This window comes from Rhamphochromis longiceps, linkage group LG7 (genome assembly GCF_057381845.1).
Source record: "Rhamphochromis longiceps isolate RC_006_pf linkage group LG7, R_longiceps_female_GT1.1, whole genome shotgun sequence".
Taxonomy (NCBI): domain Eukaryota; kingdom Metazoa; phylum Chordata; class Actinopteri; order Cichliformes; family Cichlidae; genus Rhamphochromis; species Rhamphochromis longiceps.
In genome coordinates, this window is record NC_140563.1 from 50,778,097 (window position 1) to 50,797,159 (window position 19,063).

Sequence of the window (19,063 nt, forward strand, 5' to 3'; positions counted from 1 at the left end):
GTCTGCACTGATTCCTGGAGAGTTTAAGGAAAGTGAAATAAAGTTTAATGTGGAAGTTTAAATGGTTGTAGCAACCTTCTTTTACTTACACTTTAAACTTCAGTTACATCATTTCATTTATTCATTTTACTACTTTTAGGTGAAAACTTTCGAAGAAAAAATAGAGTAAAGAGTTTAAAAAGAAAATAGGAGTAGTGGAGAACCACTCGTCATGGGAAGTCCCTCGGCTTATCGAATAGCATAGCTTTAAGGTCACATGATCCAAGCCTAACTATCAGCTTTATGAAAAGGGAAAGTTTTATTTCTAATTTTAAAAAGTGGAAAGGGTGTCTCAAACACAGCTGTTCACAGTAGAGAGGCCCAGTAGCTGAAGGCTCTTCCTTCCATTGTACTTTTGTAAACTCTAAACCTGACCAGAAGATGGTGTAATTTCACACTTTTCCACACAATAAGTGGAGTAGAGCTGGAGAGCCAGAATTCTTGCTGATTGCCAGGTGTTCAAATACTTATGTGCAGCAGTGCTATACAAATAATGTCATAAAAATTATACAATGTGATTTCTTAAATTGTTGTTTAAATGCTGTGTGACACAGTGGGAATGCACCGACAATGTGAATTCCAGACCCCTCCATGATTTCATGATCGCAGAGTGTTCAAATACTTATGTTGCTCACTGTATATGTTTGAGTCTATATGCATAACTATGACCCTGTATGGATGAAAGAAAATCCAAAATCAATTCAAACTTTTGCACCCATTTCTTGTTTTTGTTAAAGTCATTGAAGATGTGTAATGCTACACAATCATTCGACATTGGAAAAGAAAAAAGAATAGTTCAAAGAAATCATTAAAATCTCAAAGTTATCATGATGCTCGTGCCGTATTTTAACTCCTTTTATCACATACAGTTTAGAATCACCAATTAACCTAACAGGCATGTCTTTGGACATGAGAGGAAGGCGGAGTAGTGCAGGCACAAGGAGAGGATGCTAACTCCATACAGAAAAGCTCCAGCTAAGATTCAAACTAGGAGCCTTCATCCTGTGAAGGCATAGCACTTCACCACCTTGCCACCTTTAAATCAGTTTAAACTGGATGTTTAAGCTGGAGACATGAACTTGCAGTCAGTAGCTACAGTGGCTTGCAAAAGTATCCCCCCCCCCCCCCCCCCCCCCTTGAACTTTTCCACATTTTGTCACATTACAGCCACAAACATGAATCAATTTTATTGAAATTCCACGTGAAAGACCAACACAAAGTGGTGCACACGTGAGAAGTGGAACGAAAATCATACATGATTCCAAACATTTTTTACAAATAAATAACTGTAAAGTGGGGTGCGCGTAATTATTCAGCCCCCTGAATCAATACTTTGTAGAACCACCTTTTGCTGCAGTTACAGATGCCAGTCTTTTAGGGTCTGTCTCTACCAGCTTTGCACATCTACAGACTGAAATCCTTGCCCATAAAACAATTACCAGCACTTCTAAAGCTCAGCGCTTAACACCCATTTTATTTTTCTTTTCTTTTTTTTATATAAACATATATCTACACACTGACTGTAAATACATGCTTACATATGACAATAGTGTCTTAAATCCTTTTTCTCTGACACTCTGAAATCCAGACTTCTGCCTAAATAAACTGCAAAGATACACGAGAAATGAGAACTAGGAGTTTATTTAAAGCATCTGCAGAAACCGCTAAAGCCTTGTTTGCAGAGCAAAGGTTGCTAGCAAAGGAGGCATCATGACAGGAGAGCTATTGAGACTCGCCCATGCAGCGACAGGAAAAGGAAGTGATAAGGCAGAGCTGTCTCGTGACTGGCTAGACTTGTTTTAGGGAGATTAAACAGTTTCTTGAACAATGTAGACATATAAAAAAATAGAAGTTCTGTTTTAAAATAAAATATACAAATGAACTGACTAAACAGACAACGACTTATGTAAACTGTCGCACACAAATACAATGAACAACATGGTTTTTATATAGTTTGTAAAGCACCTTCTGCACAGAGTGCATTTATTTTATTTTATCTAAGCATTCTCTTCAGTTGGAACATCCAAAAAGTTTTAAAAGGCTCAAAGGATAAATGAAAAGTGGCATTTTGTCTTTGCAGTTTTGAACAGGAAGACCCAGTTTCCTCTCTCTGGCTGTGTTCCTGACTTAGACTGAACATCAGGAAGCGCAGACGCCACGAGATTCCAAGGCATAATTTAGAGCTCAGCAACAAACATCCGCTTTGAAAGCTTTACAGATAATCACTGTAAGACTGTTTGGTGCAGAAATGGTGTTTTCACAGCACTTTGTAAAAGCAATTTAAAAGAAAAACTGAAAAGACTGTACGTTCACGGGATGTGCTTTAATGTGTTTCACCAAAAAATTGATGATTTACAAAACTGTGTAAAAACATTTTTAGAAAAACATGAAATTAAAATCTATTACACTATTAAAAAAACAAAGCAAAATTAATATCTTCTTTGAGTGGGATGCCACTTGTATCCACTTTGTCTTCCACTGCAAAAGGTGCAAAACCTTTTATTCCACATTTGAAATCGAGACGTAATAACAGGCGTTACAAAGAAACAAAGCTGCACATTTTATGGACCCTGACCTTCACACTATGGCACAAGAGCGTGGTTCTCTGAAAGGGTTGCTGCCTGTGGGGACTCCAACCAGCAAGGCGTCTTTTCCTGCGTTCTGCAGACAATACTGCTGGAGCTCTGCAGCTGCCTGGGACACCTGGAAGCAGAAACATAAAAATACACTCAGATGGTACAACTTTGTAACTCACATAAAAGGATTAAAAAAACACACACACACAAATCAAGTGCAGGCCTTTTGTTTTCTAGGTTGTGCAAAACCAAAAACTGATATGTGTAACTGACACCCAGAGTTTTATTAGCATTTACAAGAGCAGATTTGACAAATTTATAAATTCCTTCATTTAAAAAAACTAAAACATTCATAAGATAATATAATGCTTATAATACAGAATACAGTGATAGTAATACAATACATAATACAAAATTATAAATAGTTAAATACATTTATAGATTATTAGGGTTGTAGTTGAGGTGGCACTATTTTAAATTGAATATACTGATTACCCAGTTTATTTTTTTAAATTAAGTAATACTTAGTAAATAACCCAAATCTTAAAATTATTCACAATAAATTGGAACTTAGTAGTAAAAAAGCTAATGCAGCTTATATTTATAATCAGAAATCTTGAACTTTTTGGAGTTTTTGCATTAAAAATAATTTTTTGACTTAATGATTAATTAATGGTGTGTGTTATATTAATCTAAAGCATGTATGTATTCATTAAACTATACAGAGTGACTTTTCTGTAGTGTAATACCGTACACTGAGTGTTTTAAATAAAATAGATTAAACAATCTTATTCTAAATCTTATTCTAAAATTAATCTAGTTGCACTTTCCCAACATTCATAATGTACATATTAAACAAAATAGTTACATCAATCAACAAAAGCTAGTTTGTAGAAAGCAAGCAGTCGTGTTCTGTAAAGATGCCAGTTTTACCTTGATTCTTTCCACACTGGCCTCAAGCTTCAGTTGTTCTACCAGCCGTCGCATGTTGGATAAATTGGAATTGGAGGTCATGTTGTTTATAATTGTTTTGGGAGAGAAAAAGTCCTTGGGAAGGAAAAAGGGGGAAAAAGATGTCTCTTTAGTCTTTTGCTCTCTGCAGTTGCCTTCACTAATGGGCAGCAAATGCTGGACAGGAACAGAGTGGCCGGGTTTCTTTCCAAATGACCTCAGTGCACTCAGCTGAAGAAATAAGGAGTGATACAAACACACTGACCTCCCTGTGTACTACTAGAGACTTCATAGAAAAGTGTTGTAGAGATGTATTTTAAAAGGGAATTCAAGCTCCATTCACCCAGATTAAAAGTACTAGTATATTCAAAAAAGACTGTAGTCATTTTAATAGTGCGTTTCCTTAGAGATACAATTGAACCCCCCCCCCCCCAGGAGTAATGATATGGGTTTTATAAAATATAGCTTTTCTCAAATATGGCACAAATACATCTGGAATCTACCATTAAATATCTTTAATGATTTTCCCCCAATGAGGCTTAGTATTAAGTAGCTTTATGTACATAAAGGTTTACATAAAATGTTATCCAGTACATCTCTGTTATAACAGATGATGTCATTAGTGACATTATTAATGAATCCTTTCATTTTTGTTTCGTGTTTTCCTCTGTTGTGTTTTAAATTTCTCTCCCTTCTGTTGTTTTTGATACAGAAGCTCTTTTAATAAATTATTACTATTGTGAAAATGATTTATCCTTTTCTGTCAGCGTTGCTTGTATGCATTAGTACTGAGACTAAAATATACTCTATTTTCGTCGTTTGTTTCGAACATGTAAATAAAAAGTAAAATTAATGAATAGCTTTCAAAACTACACTGAAGACACTGAGAAGTGAGATGAAGTATAAACAAGTTTATAATAATTTACTGATGAGTAATTATACCCCGTTTAATGCTATTTGATCATAATTAACCTCAACACACATACGCACATGTGATTTTTAAACTTCTTTAACGTTGTCTAGTTTATAGCTTTGCGCATGCGTACACCGATACCGGAAAGCGTCACGAGACGTCGTGCTTTACCTATCGCTATGGAGTAGTTACGACAACTATGCTAACTGACTGCTTCTTAATGCAGTGTACGTGCGCGCGCGTGTGTTTTACCCACGTGGCTAATGAATTACGGCGGTTTCTGCGTCCTCATTGGTCCGCAGGTGATTATCGGGATTGGCTGTAAGCTACTTTTGCGGAAAGGTAAACGGAAACTTCCCCGGAGAGTCCACACTTCTGAGCGTTGTGTTCAAAACTCGGCAACAAATATGAGCTAAACGAAACTCTGAACAAAACTCAAAGCAGCCGGACTTCAGCAGACATGGTGGAGGTATTTTCCGGACGCACACTCCTGAACAAGGACGGAGAGTTTGTGGATCCTGAAGAGGCTCTGCGGAACAAGGTGGTGGGGATCTACTTCTCCGCGGGATGGTGCCCGCCGTGTCGGGACTTTACCCCAATCCTGTGTGACTTCTACACGGAGCTGGTGGAGGAGAGGGATCCTCCGGCTCAGTTTGAAATAGTTTTTGTGTCTTCTGACAAGTCAACCGATGACATGGTTGAATATTACCACGACATGCACGGAGACTGGCTCGCTCTGCCTTGGACGGATGATTACAAAAAGTGAGTTTCATAATCTAATATTTCACATTTGAACTTAACGTAACATAATCAGGTGTTTTATTTATCTTATACCTACACAGTGCAGTCTGTACAGTCTACTAGGCAGTGATCCAGCTTATGTAAAACGCTGATGCGCGTCACTGTCGAGGATTAGGTTTAAGCGACATCAAGTCCAGAGTGTTCTCTTCAAAGTGTCCTTTATTTGTTTATTTTGATTTCCAGATCACGTGATTTGAGTTATTGGAGGGTTGCGTGACTAAATCAAAGTCAGATCCGTACACCTGTGAGTGCAAACTTTTCTCTCAAACATTTTTTTCTTAAATAAAAGCAGTTATTTATTTATTACATAGCTACTTTAAAGTCGAGTATCAAGTTGTTCAGTTTCTAATCTTGGATGGAGTTGCAGCTATTCTGTTCATTTCTTTTTCTTCCCAAAGTTAAAACTGGACTCTTTGAATGTTCTGTTTAACCATACCAGTAGTGTGATTTAAATATATTCAGCAAAGCAGATGAGTATTGAAATAAAAACATCAAACATAAAAACATCCATGTGCCATTAAGTTAGCAGCATTTGAATGCTGTATCTAAGCAAAGTGAAGCTGTTTTTCTTACATTGTGTTTAGGTGTGTTGATTAATTGCAGCCAGTAATCATCTTTTATTTGTAAAATTTGAATTTGTGAGATATCTGTAGCCACAGTTGCCATCAAACTGCGTTGTTATGTGCAAGAATCTCACATGTATTCATGGAAAACTATCAAGTGTATAATAGATTCTTTACAGTGGAAGAAGTGTCTTTTTCTAATAAAGGCGCTTCTTTGTCTTTTTGTCCTCTCGCAGTGAGTTGAAGCATCGCTACAAGATCACAGCAGTGCCCAAACTGGTGATCGTGAAGGAGAACGGCGACGTGATCACGGACAAGGGCAGGAAACAGATCCGAGACCGGGGCCTGGCCTGCTTCAGGTCCTGGTTGGACGCTGCTGAGATCTTTCAGAACTTCAAGGGTTAGGGAAATAGAGGGCCTAACGAAGCTAATAAAATCTTCCTGCTTTCCATTTCAGTGTAGCCGTCTGACAGGTCGCCAGATCACCGGACAGCTTATGTTTCTGTTAGATGAAGATCTGCTTGTTTTTAATTCATCTTCTGCCCATTTTCCCGTCAGAGGTCGAACACCAGTAGTTAAAAATGCAATTTCAATGAAACATGAGAAAGAATAATCGTATTTAGATTCCAGTAATTCTTAAGAGCTGGTCTAATGATGGTTTTGCAGTTATTACTTGGGCATAAGGAGTCAGTCTTGTAGTGTAGTGGCCATATAGTTGGAATAATGACACCGTCAGTGATTAGACTGGATTCATCCAGTTCTTTTTGCCACTGGATGTGAAATCTGCCTGTAATGTAAAGGCTTGACTGCACAACCAAACCACGACGAGGGCAGCGCTCTTATTTTTACTCCCAATACCTGAAATGGTAAGAAATGGTAGCTGATGAAACACCTCTTTATCTATGGTAAAGAACAATTGTGAAGTAGTGGGAAAGAAACTTCTCAAATCGCAGATCTTCTGTCATCCTATGCATTAACGATAAACCCTCAGGCACGTCCGATAGAGAAATTGACCATTTCATGTGACTAATTCAAGCCAGCTGCTGCCATTAAAGTACATGTATACAGTTAATGCGCTCTTCAAACATTTAGCCAGACTTTGCCTCTGTTAAATATATATTTTGTTTCTATATTACTCACCTTTGTACATAAATGTAGTTCTATCTCAAGCTGCCTGTATATTTTTATATTCTGTTTTTAATGAGTTGTTAAGATGGGCTATTATTAAAAATTTAATAGAAGAAAACTATTCTGTTTTAATTATGATTATTATTACTATTTTTTTTTCAAGGTTTGATTATGTGTTGTAGTGCTGAAGAGCTGTTTGATGAACAAACAGAGTGATTCCCTTTTGCCTCATTAAACTGTGGAAAGCCCACAGGATCTGTTTCCATCGTGCTGGCACATCTACACGCATGGTCCTAATTACCTGTTTCCCTCGTGTGCGCTGACACAGCTGTTATCACTTTGTGCACGAAGCATCCAACAGACCTGGTGAATAATGATGCGTGTGCGCGGGCCATCTTCTCCAGGTCTTGTCTGCTTCTTAAAAAGAAGACAAGACCAGAAGCTCAATTCTGAGATGAATTGAGTCGAGCATCCAGCGTCTCTTCAAGGACCTTCGTCAAATCTCAGAGGACTGTGCAGACCAAAAGATCTGAGTTTATTGATGCAAGTCTTCAAGGTAACATAACTCCAACTGCCACGTTAGATGGATTATTTATTGTTAAAATATACTGCAGTTTGCATCATTATTCCTCTGGGGAAAAGGATGAAGACGGTGCATTTCCACGGTGTGCCATGTGGTGTAGCTGCAACACCATTTATGAGTGTGAAGACTGACGGTTCAGTTTCGTCTTATTAAAGGGTGTTTTCACATTTATCTGCTTATCGCGGTCAATTGATTTTTCATCCGAGTGGGAGAGATCTGAGTAATGTCTGAGTATTTATTGATCGTGTTGAGGAGTTATTAAAAAGAGAGCCACCGGCATGGGACCCTATTTACCGCTGTTCGGTCTATTTATAAGGCAGTGCGGATGAATTTTATTCATTCATATAAAATCCTTATGTCCTTTGCGTGTAAAGGCCACTCATTTCCTGGTCCTCTAATGGCAACGAAAAGTAACTTTTCTTGTAGGCTACCCGTTAAAACATTTTGCAAGTAGCCAAGGATATACATCTAAGTGTGTAATTCCTTCAAGTTCAGAGGCAAACGCTGGACTCTTCTGTTTATTAGATATCTCTAGTTTCTACTTACTTGCTCATCCAAAATTGAATAAATAACTTGTATATTAATGCAGATTATGTTTCTAAAGTGTATCTGAGTACTTCGCCACCGCTGTGTATCGATACTCAACAAGAGAACTACATTTTTACTCCAAAGACAACAGTTTTTGCTCCGTGCCTGTCACATGATTTGGGTCCTCAGAGAGCCCCTCGGGTCACTTGTAGATGAAGATGTGGGCTACACATTTGGACTTCTTGTTGGCCTTACAAATGAAAGGCAGTAGTGTTTCCTGCTGCTGTAACGGTGTCTTGAGTAACAAGGCTGTCTTTATGAGAGGACCTTGAGGGAGGGAGGCGGAGAGCTGGGCGGACCGGCGGACCTGCACGGAGAGAGCGCATCGGGGTCAAGTTGATCACATTAGCTGTCTGACTTCCGCTCATAACCTTCAAAATAAAACTTGTTTAAAAATATATATAGTCCCCCCCCCCCCCCCCTCAAAGGTTGTTGCTAGATATAACCTGCTGTCATTCAGATTATTCATCAATCAGTAAAGTTGTCGGATTTAAAAACCTGAGGCAAGTCAGTAAGATTAATAATTACATGATAGGGAGAAAGCTTTCTGAAGAGTTATATAATAGGGTGGCCAGAAAGGTATACATGGAAAGATGAATGAAAATGTAGACAAAAATTTTTTGTATTATCAGAGCTCTTGAGTTTAAAAACAAAAAAACTACAGTAGTGCCAGGAATATACAGATTGTTTTCCTGTTTTGAGCAATATCATAAGAAAAACAAAGCAATACGAACTCTTTTTGGTTTTCCAAACACACAGAACACAGAGAGCAACTAACAATGTCTTTCTCACTGAATGGACGGAATAAAAATAGTAAGGGTAAAGTTAAACAAGTAGACATTGCATGTGGGGGTTAATGTACAGTGAGATTTGATAAATATTTCATAATTTCATCTTTGAAAAAACCTCCAACCTTTCACTGTTAAACTGATTTTTACATGACTTAAGGCACAAAGAAGTAAGTGGACGACTAACAGAGGAGCATGATGAGACTTTTCGCAAACAGAACGCCAGTATTTTGTACTGCAAACAAGACAACTTGAGGGGAAGGAATGGGGAAAGTTACCCTATGTTAAATGCAATTTCCCCAGTTGGCTGGGATACTTTTTTTAAAAAATCACCATTCAATTAAAAAGCAGTAGTTTGGGACACAGTCTTCATTGCTTCATTGCTTTTGTTTGTTTGTTTGTTTTTTGTTAAGTTGTTGCTGGTTTCCAGTTTCCAATCATGATGGCAACAAGCCACATCATCTCTTAATTACTAGCGGATCAGTACTTTGTTTTTAACGCTTAAGTTCAGTATGTAGCCCACTGGACTGTATTAAATAAGTCGTTTTCTTGGAAATGAAAACAACAACAACAACATTACATTGATTTAGTGGTCATTATAATGTGTTCAAAAGTTGCAAAAATAATATCATGATTCATTTCATAAATCATGACACACTGCTCTCCCAGAAGTTTCCTTTATGGGTTAAAAGTATCAGTATCGATCAGCATCGCCAATACTGGCCCTGTATTTACTTGGTATCACTTCTACTCTTAACCACGTTTCATTATCAGAAATTGTTGCTTTTAAGGATTTGTGGTTTAATTGAACAAAAATCGAATAACTAATATGAACTGGGGAGCTTTGAATAAGTGCAGGTAACTATTTTCCATTTTTAGTGCTTTTATTTTTATTTCTCTTTTTAAGCTAATGTAACTGGCTTGGATGAAAAGCTTTAGCAAAGCTTGATACATAATTAGTGCATTTTATTGTGAAGGCAGCAGGCTTCTCGTGTTCCGGTGCTGTTCTCGCTGCTCCGCGGTACAAACGCTCACACCCGCTCCTGGACAACCGAAGAGTCGTCTGTGGACCGGTGGAGGGCTGCAGGACGGTTCCGCAGCACCGGGACTAAACAAACCTCCGCTCCGCTCACAGTGGACCGGACTGACGACTGCTGGGACAAGAGGTAAGTTGTCCGCATGAGAGGACGCTGAAATACAGATGTAGCCTGTCGATAGCCGTACTGTAAAATAACAAAAGCCTAATATTTTAATAGGGAACATGTGCGGAGTTATTCTCACTTATTCTCTATCAGTGCAAATTGTTAGTTTATATTTGGATTGTCTGTAATTACAGGGTTCAGCGATCAACTTTTTGTGCGTAATTACGCCCAACTTATCAGGTCATTTCCCCCCATAATGCGCTTTATGGAGATATCAGGAAGAGGCAAAGAAACGTGCAAAAATGTGTCCACAATTTTGAATTTAACTTGTGTTTGTTTTTGCAGCAGCGCCTTTTCTGACATTTAATTCATCCATCCCACACTAATATTTAATACCAATGCAGCACTAATCACTGACGGGGTCCAATCAGTGACTCATGTGTAAGGTCACTCCAGACCAAAACCACATAGAGGATCTGAACAAAACATCACCCACAATGATTTCAGCTGAGCAGACCCAGATAATAAAATTACATGCACTCAGTCAAAGTGTAGGCTTCTTTCTAACAGTATCCCACTGAATCTCACTCACTCTCTCTCTCCTGCTCTCTCTCACTCTCTCTCTCACACACACACACACACACACACACACACACATGCATACATCCAGTACACACTGCTGGAGGTTTTTATCACAGAAAAGGCTCTAATCCTGCTTAGTGCGCTTACTAACAAGTACCTAGTACCCTGAAATATTTGGTTTGCATGCTGGCAGAGTAGATTGTTTTTTTCCCTCAGACTTGAAGAGTGAAACTTGAGGGATTACTCAGCGTGTGAGTTTGTTTGGCAGGCAGACAGACCGTGTGTGTGTGTGTGTGTGTGTGTGTGCTACAGGTCTGTCATGGTGTGCACTTTTTAAAAGCTGATGTGACAATAACATCAGCTTTTATGTGTTAAGTGCACGTCTGTGAATGTTTACAGTTTTGCTCTCCCATGCTGCACCATCGTGTTTCACATTTCAGACAACAGTGTCGTGCGGGATAATTAGCCATTGACATTTCAAATGCTCTGATGTAACATCCCTGCAGCACAGTGACAAATGAGATCTGATGATATTACAGTCACCCTCGCTATGTGTCTTTTGATTCTTTCAGATGGTTCCAGTCTTGAGAAAACTATTGAGTTAAATGCAGATCGCATAAATGGCACTGATTTATCGCCCTGCGTTGGTAGGGCCGGCTGACAGTTAACAGTATAAATTATCAACAGCAGATGGTGGAGCTGGTTTGGTAGCAGTTAAAGAAACCTGTTGTAACCCCTTAAAGCCAAACCACAAGCCTTCACCTTAGCCTTGCTGCGAGGTTAGAGTTGAGAAACGTCTGATGGTAATTTCTGTTCTGCGGTGTGCGGCTTCAGGGAGAACAGGGAAGTCGTGAGTTTGCCTCATAATTGTTTAGTTTTTTTTCCCATTGCACAAGAAAAGCAACGGTGAATGCGCTGCAGGTATTTCTGGTTGAGATGAGCAGGTGTAAAAAAATGTGGATGCGCCGGATTTCTTCATTTTCTGTCAGCTTCAATTGTTTGCCGTCTTGCCATAATCTGTTGTCATCTATTTATAACTGTCCACCTGCAACCGTCACCGTCAACAGCGGTAAGACCCGTGACACAGGGAGTGTCTCACTGTGTAAACCACGATTTATTATATTACATCGCGATTATGCAGAGGCTTACTGTGCCCTCTATGAATTGGATTGCGGTTTTCATTGTGCTTCTGTGGATGAGTTACTGCTGTCTCAGAAAGGGCAAATTAGCGGGCAATGTATATATGTGTATATAACCATCCATCCCTTTCCTTAACTGCTTATCAGATCCGGTGTTGCACTGGCTGGAGCCTCTCCTGTAATAAGGTGAAAGGCTTGCTGCTGCTGGCCGGCAGGAAGGGTGGGGGGGGGGGGACAAGTGCGTCAGATATCAGTGTGTTAGTCTGTACCATTAATTCCCCTATTATAAGAGGTCCAATTGCACTAATGGACATTTCACATTCATAAAAAGCAGGAAAAGGTTGAAATTTCTGACATCAGTGAAGCAGAATGTGGGAAGTAATTCGATTTTTTATTTTTATTTTTTTTTAAACTTAAGAAGTGTCTGCTTTATTTTCAGAAGAGTTGCCACTCTTTATTCCCTGCTGCAATGACCCATTTTCCCCATGGGGACCATTAATGTTTAATCTGATCCAATCTAACCTAACCGTGAAGAAATGGAGCACTTGAAGAGAGGGAAAGCAGGGGGCGGGGTTGGACGGTGCATGTTAACACAGACACCTCAGGCCCTCCAAGGTTTGGAGGCCTATCTCCACCCACCACCACTTCCCCTGCCGGTGGCGGACTCCCTCAGGTGTCGGTGTGTTGGTGGTTCTTTGTGTCTGGGGGTGGGCGTCCGGGTACACACCGGCTCACTCCTTGGCGGCCGCTTGTCGGGGCCTGGGGCCTGGGGCTCGCTCGGGCCCCTTTGGAGGTGGGGTGCCCCCGGCCTCTCGGCCTGGGGCTCGGTCACTCAGGCACAGCTGGGGGCCGGCGGAGCTCACGGGCGCGTCACTGCAACTCCCCCTGGCTTCTGCTCCGCGGCTGCTGAGTGACCCCTCATCTGGGACTCTCCTCAGCTCTTACTGGAACAGTGGCGCGGCTGCCCCTCTGTTGGTCTTCCATGGTCTCTTGTGTTCTGGGGGCCTCTGGATGTCTGGAGTTTTGATCTCCTCCATACCCGCTTCACACCCTGGAGGACGGGGCTGTGGCCCCCCCACACTCCCTAGCAGATCATTACATGGAGAAACCTTTGGAATGCAAGCATGCTGATCCACACAGGTATGCACACATGGGTATTCACAGACGCGGACTAAAGCTTTCTTGGCTGCTGCCTCAAAGCACACTGTGCGCTGTCTATCTTGCGTGCTGCACAATATCGTTTATTATTTAGTAAATATTGATATCTATGACTAGCTAGTTTATTGTGATGGTGCTTTGTTTTCTCTATTATTATGTTACTCTTTGTTGTTTGCTGTCTCCTCTGTTTGTTTTTTTTGTTTGTTTTTTTTTTTTCTCCATACAGGTGACCCAGGAGTTCTTTTTTTTTTTCTCTCTCTCTTCCCCCCCCCTTCTCACCGTCTCTTCTCCCCTTTGGTTTTCTTTCTTTCTCTCCCCCTCTTTCTCTCATTCATTCCCCCTGTCCTATTTATTAAAAAAAAAAAAAAAAAAAAAAAAAAAAAATGACAAAGGATGAACTGAAGCTCTGCCATCACGTAATGTCGCATACTGCTGTTTCTGATGTCATTTTAAAAAAAAACAAAAAAAAACACAGACACTTGTAGTGAAGTAGAGGCGTGTAGGCTTTTTCGTTGTTTTCGTTTTTTTTAAAGGGCCTTCCAGATGGCACGCCGACTGGAAGGATCCGGAGAAACCGGCCCCTAATGAATGGGAGGGAGAATCACCTGAGGGGACAAGAAACATCAAAGAAAGCTTTCTCTCACCTTCCTACCCTCAAACAGACTCTTTTAATCCCGACTTTTTCCTCTCTCTGCTTCATTTTCTCCTTGCAGCATGTATCTCATCTACTCGCTTAATAGTTCCCCTCGAGTTATCTGAGGATATAGTTGTCAAACTCACCACCCACTTTCTTTCCCCACTCGTTTTCAAATTTTATCTTAATTAATCTCTCCTCCTCTCCTCTCCTTTCCTTTCCTCTCCTCTGCTGTCCTTCCCTAGAGGATGTTCCCCAATTTTCCAGTAAGATAGCCAGAGGGCAGGTTCAGACAGCACTGTGTGAAAAGAAGACATTCAGTGAGGCCAACAAGCACACAAACACATTAACATCCCTGCCCTGCACGGTAACAAGTATACCACTCGGCAGAGGCTTCAGAGCTAGGATGAAGGAGAGGCAGACAGTATGGAGCAGAGTTTAAGCATGCATGCTTCTGTGGTTTGTACGGTTGCTTGTAGACATCTCAGGGGTCAGTTACTCACAGACAGTTTATGTGTATGGAAGGAAAGGGCCGAGGTAGGAGGAGAAGGTTGTTTTTAAAGGATTAATATTCTCTCATATGAACGTGCTTTACAGATGAGTATATGAAATGATGGGACTTAGAGGAAGATTTAAAGAACGCAACATTTTTTGCAACCACTCATAATTGTATATGGTCAGTAAAAAGCATAGCAATATACTGAATTTTCTGATTTATTTATTTGCATACAGTAGATAAAGCTATTGCTCCTAGCTGGCCCTGGAAGCCTGCCTGTGTTGTGAGATTCCTGTTTTTTGCCTTCAATATTTAGTTTTGCTCACTGCAGCGCCAAATGTGATGGGAGGAGTGGGCACGGCTGCATCTGGGTGGGTTTACTATGAAGGGAGTTGAACACAGCCAGGCTTCCTTTGTATTAGCTGGCTCGAAAAATACCAGTCAGAGATAAAAGCGGCTGCTTTGCAGGTCATGTGGCTCTTCTTCCGCACAAAGTGATTCCTATGAGTGCACCCACTCCAATCGGGGATGACGATGATAATAAAATGGTGATAAAATTCTATAAAGAACAGTAATAACACAAAATTAAAATATGACACGTTTGCAAATAAGGCGAGAAAAAAACTGTTAATTTGGAATTTAAAGCACAGAGCGGTAAACATTTTAATTAATTTATCGCTGAGCGCCCTCTCAGTGCTGCTGTTTATTTCTGAGATGACGACTGCTCATTAGAGCCCTGAAACTTTAAACTGGATCCATTTAAACATTAATGGTTGTGTATCCTGATAACAGAGACGTTAGCTTCCCGGCACAATATAGGGAGATAAATTTTATGACTTGATAGACGTGTTGTGTGTTCCGGTAGCTGCAACTCCAGCAGTGTGAAAGAAGCTTAGAAGCAGATTTTTAAAAAAATATATACATATAAAAACATTTATACATTTTCCCAGTCACCAAATAATACAACACACAGTTTGCACTAGTGTAACTTTCCAGCTTGGTTTAATTTGTGACGTTAGTAAAAGCGGCTTAACAATTTGCACATGTAAATGTACTCGCCCATTAAGGAATCGATATTGGACTCAACAAATGCTGTAAATAAAAGAATGAAATTAATGCAAAGTCTGACCATAGTTTGCTCCCTACCAGCTTATGTGTTCACCATAAGTTACCAGTTGGTGATTTAGGTAAAAAGAGAGCCACATGACACAGGAAACTCTGACTTTAAGCTAAACCATTAATCTTGCTTCTTAGTACACCCCTCTAGGATTCACATGGTATCGTGCTTGTGACTGTTTGTGTAGGTATTTGACTGCACCCACTGAAGGATTCTGGGCATGCAACCTACACAAACTTGCTTGTGTGCAGAGAAAGAAACCAACCGGATGTAGCTCGACATGGATTATATGACGTGAAGAAATGCAATCTATGATATGTTCAAGTTGAACGCTGATTATCTGAAAAGATTTTTTTTTTTTTTTATCATTTTATCTTGAAGACGTCAACTTGGATCCACTCTTTGAAGCTTGCCTTTCTTTCTTATTGTGGTTTAGTAACAGTGCAAATAGATAAATGAATCACTTAAAGCACATTTGTTAATGATTAATAGCTGATTTAAAAAAAAAAAAAAAGTCCACTAGGTTCACCAGTGTATGAATGTGTGTGGGAATGGGTGGATGACTGGATGTGTAAAGCGCTATACAAATACAGGCCATTTACCATTTTTACAAGAAACAGTCGATCAGTCACAATCCATACAGTTATCTCCAGAGAAGTTGCCGGCTGGGTGGCAAATTTGATTGGCTGACTGGCCAAAAAAACAAAAAAAAACCAACAAGAGCTCTGCTGGAGGACAGTTTATGCATCAGAAACTGTTCAGTAATCTAAAAAAATTTTTATAGATTGTTTTGAGAGATATTGCCGTCTGTTAAAATAACAAACCTCGGAAATATTGGAAAGTCTGGCGCTTGACTGTTTTTGTGTACAGCCGGCATTCTCTGTTTTCTCAGATTATACTGTGCTCACCTTTGTTCTAGATTGTATTATTGTTAATTAAAAAAAAAAAACCAACAACTTTGCGCACCTTTTCCCGTGCTGCAACACATATTTTGGACACTGCCCTCTAGTGACAATTAATAGCTGAAACATGTAGACAACAGTTGCGTGCAGGCTCTGTGTAGACAATCACATAGGTGTGATTGTAGAGGCAGAGCTGGACTTGACCAGAGGCTCTGTAGCCCCTCCTGATATGTCAAGTCATTACACTCAAGCTGTGACCTCTGAAGTCACGGGAAGTGGCATAATTTGCAGTTCCCTAAAGGTGAGTGGGTTGTAATCTTCAGTGTTTAAATGACGGCGTGTTTGGAGCCTGTTACAAAACCAGTTTTGATATGATAAATAGGCATGAAAAAACATGCAAAGACAGAAACCCCCCAGCATTTGATTCAAACCCAGGACCTTTTTACTGTGAGGCAACAGTGGTAACGACTCCACCACTGTGCCTCCCTACGTCTAGCCTGCTTCTTTAAATTGTTTTAAGGTTTAAAATGAATGCATAACTCAGGGCGCGGCCACTTTGAATAATTCACGAGTGCCATTTTTCTTTGTTTGGGGATTTGTTTTTGAGCTGCTTCCTATTTGCCAAAATTAGCATTGCACAGTGAAGGACAGATAAAGGAACTAAGCTAGAAAGCCAGTGCTGTCATGAGCTGAGAGCATGAAAATATGGTCACATCTACTTTCCAAACCCAACATGGCACTAGGCAAAACAGCTGGGCTTAAGATGGGAGTCCACAAACTGTGGGGTGACGTCACTTTGGCGACATCTATCTTTCTCTCATAATCATGCAATCTGTGCTGGCATTCCTTTTATATCTTCAGTCTGGCGCTGCCACCATCCCCACTGATGTCTGTGGGGGAGTATAAACAAGCACATCTTGAAAATAGCTGAATGCGAAGTAGGGTGAGTATTGAAGTCTCTTTTTCAGAGACTAAGATTTATGAACAGTTTGCTTGTTTGTTTGTTTAGTAAAATGTGGTTTTTCAGAGCGTGTTCTGGCATGAGCATGTTAAGATTTCCCCTCATGTGCACTGTAGATCTGAAAACGATCAAAACCCAAAATGCACAAAGTAATGGAAAACAGTGGCTGCCATGAACAGGAGAGAAAAAATCTACAACTTTGAAGTGCAACTATATAATAATTCAATAGGAGATGCAGATATGAGAGATAAAAAGCTTAAATGTGCAAAAGTGCTGATAAAATCCTGAACAGTATAAGTACAGTGTCTTCTGTGTGTTTCTGCTTTACAACCACCCCGCCTGATTTTCCAGGCCATTGCACTCTCTTTCACACAAACACTCACACCCTTTGAAAAGATGCATATACTGTGAATTCCCAGTGCATATGTTTTTATGAAAGAGCGGTCTGATGGAGACAACAAAGACAGTCTGCTCTTTAAAAATGACAGCAGGGATTAAGATGCTTCGTTTGTCGCGATGTTGCGGTCACGAGGTTGCTTCTCAAATGCCTCAGGCACTTAAAGGTTGGCCTGAAGCACAGAGAGGGGCACACAAACAGAGATATGCTGTCACCTGCGTGTGATTTCTGCTTCACAAGTGTGACTGAGACTCACAAAATGGGGCAACGGACAGAGAAGAAATTCATTCTTTCTCTTCCCCCCCCCCCCCCCCATTTTTTTTTCTAAGTGCAAACTCCTGCAGCTTCAGCTACTCTCTCAATACTTGTTGCTACACTTTGCTCACACGTTATCTCCTCTCTGACTTATTTTCACAAAGATGAGCACAACACTTCTAACAGGTGTCAAGAGGAAGACAATATTTTTGATGCACAGATGCGCCTATTTCAGTAGAAGCACACACAGTGAAACAAACAGGCATAAATCCCCTGGGGACAGGAAACAGCAGCGGGAGGGGAGGAAGTGATTTTAGCGGCTGACCCAGATGCTGCTGCTGGGAATATCTCTGGTCACCAAATACTAAATCATTCTTTTTCTCGGTCCTTACTTTCTTTTCTTTGTGACAGGCAGATTATTTTTCCGCTCTCTACTGGATGTCTCTCTGCATCTGTGTTTCTATTTCCGGCATATCTAATAATGGGGACAGCACATTTATCAGCTGCGACATCTCAAAAAGTGAAGAAATGTAATGTGTTGGTAAACAAACTAGCGTTCGTATTGCCTGTAGATGTATTTGATGCATTCTGCAAAAGAAACGTGGGAAAAAGATTTCTCAAAAGAGTAGCTCAGTGTACTATGAGGACTGAAACAACCATCAGGAAACTGTTATCAGGTGTTGGCCCTGCCAAGCACTGACTTAAAGGTGGAGGTTGAAGAGACACGGTGGCAGAGAGAACTATTGTGGTAAACTTCACGGCAGGTTTGTTTTTTGGGCTGTTGAAATTGATTTATACTGAGAATCTGATCAGTTTATATGATTTCCTTTCTGAGAAACAGTATGTTTGGATTTACGGTAGATGCAGACATCTGTGGTTTTCAGGTCTCTGAAGGATCTCCACAACAAAGTTTTCTGCTAGCACAGACGAAAACTTTAAATCAAGTTAGAAATGTTTTTGAATCTATAGCCACACCTGCACATAGAGTACTTGAGGCTTTACTTGGCTAAGGGATTTGAAGCTTGAAGTGCTAACACAAGAATCCTAACAGCATCAGTGGTGATATGCTCCTTTTAAACACATGCAGTCATGTCAATTCACTTCAGTTTTATTTACGTAGCGCCAAATCACGGCAACAGTCATCTCAAGGAACTTTATATTGTAAGGCAAAGACCTTACAATAGCACAAAGAATACCCCAGCATTCAGATGACCACCTATTAGCAAGCATTGAGTGACAGTGGGAAGGAAAAACTCTCCTTTTAACTGGAAGAAACCTCCAGCAGAACCAGGCTCAAGGAGGGGCAGGCATCTGCCGCACCAGCTGAGGGTGAGGGGAGTAAAACGGGAC

The 19,063-nt window shown here is 40.3% G+C and overlaps 3 protein-coding genes and 1 long non-coding RNA gene across 7 annotated transcripts in view; 3 read left to right on the top strand and 1 right to left on the bottom strand.

Annotated features, from left to right (window-relative positions):
- Positions 1 to 1,321: 1,321 nt before the first annotated feature.
- On the bottom strand, positions 1,322 to 3,793 carry gng10 (guanine nucleotide binding protein (G protein), gamma 10). 2 transcript variants are annotated; one of them, XM_085414150.1, is made up of 3 exons: positions 3,549 to 3,793; positions 2,615 to 2,742; positions 1,322 to 2,517 (listed from the first exon to the last, which is right to left on the bottom strand). In XM_085414150.1, exons 1-2 carry the CDS (start codon positions 3,627 to 3,629, stop codon positions 2,617 to 2,619), a joined length of 207 nt encoding a protein of 68 aa, XP_085270276.1. In that variant the 5' UTR covers positions 3,630 to 3,793; the 3' UTR covers positions 1,322 to 2,517; positions 2,615 to 2,616. The 2 variants fall into 2 exon arrangements, with proteins under 2 accessions (XP_085270276.1, XP_085270275.1); XM_085414149.1 differs by lacking the exon at positions 1,322 to 2,517 and having other exon boundaries at positions 2,525 to 2,742.
- A 903-nt stretch (positions 3,794 to 4,696) lies between these two features.
- Positions 4,697 to 7,092, top strand: nxnl2 (nucleoredoxin like 2). The gene is made up of 2 exons (XM_085414148.1): positions 4,697 to 5,241; positions 6,080 to 7,092. The coding sequence occupies exons 1-2, from the start codon at positions 4,940 to 4,942 to the stop codon at positions 6,246 to 6,248; spliced, it is 471 nt and encodes a 156-aa protein (XP_085270274.1). The 5' UTR covers positions 4,697 to 4,939; the 3' UTR covers positions 6,249 to 7,092.
- A 2,838-nt stretch (positions 7,093 to 9,930) lies between these two features.
- csgalnact1a (chondroitin sulfate N-acetylgalactosaminyltransferase 1a) overlaps positions 9,931 to 19,063 on the top strand; it is a 37,226-nt gene continuing 28,093 nt past the window's right edge. For all 3 annotated transcript variants that reach the window (XM_085414151.1, XM_085414152.1, XM_085414153.1), the window contains exon 1: positions 9,931 to 10,096. The gene's annotated coding sequence lies outside the window, so the exon portion shown is untranslated. The remainder of the gene's footprint in view (positions 10,097 to 19,063) is intronic.
- Positions 12,063 to 13,363, top strand: LOC146666238 (uncharacterized). Its single transcript, XR_014912432.1, has 2 exons — positions 12,063 to 12,933; positions 13,178 to 13,363. It is a non-coding gene; the product is annotated as an uncharacterized LOC146666238 (long non-coding RNA).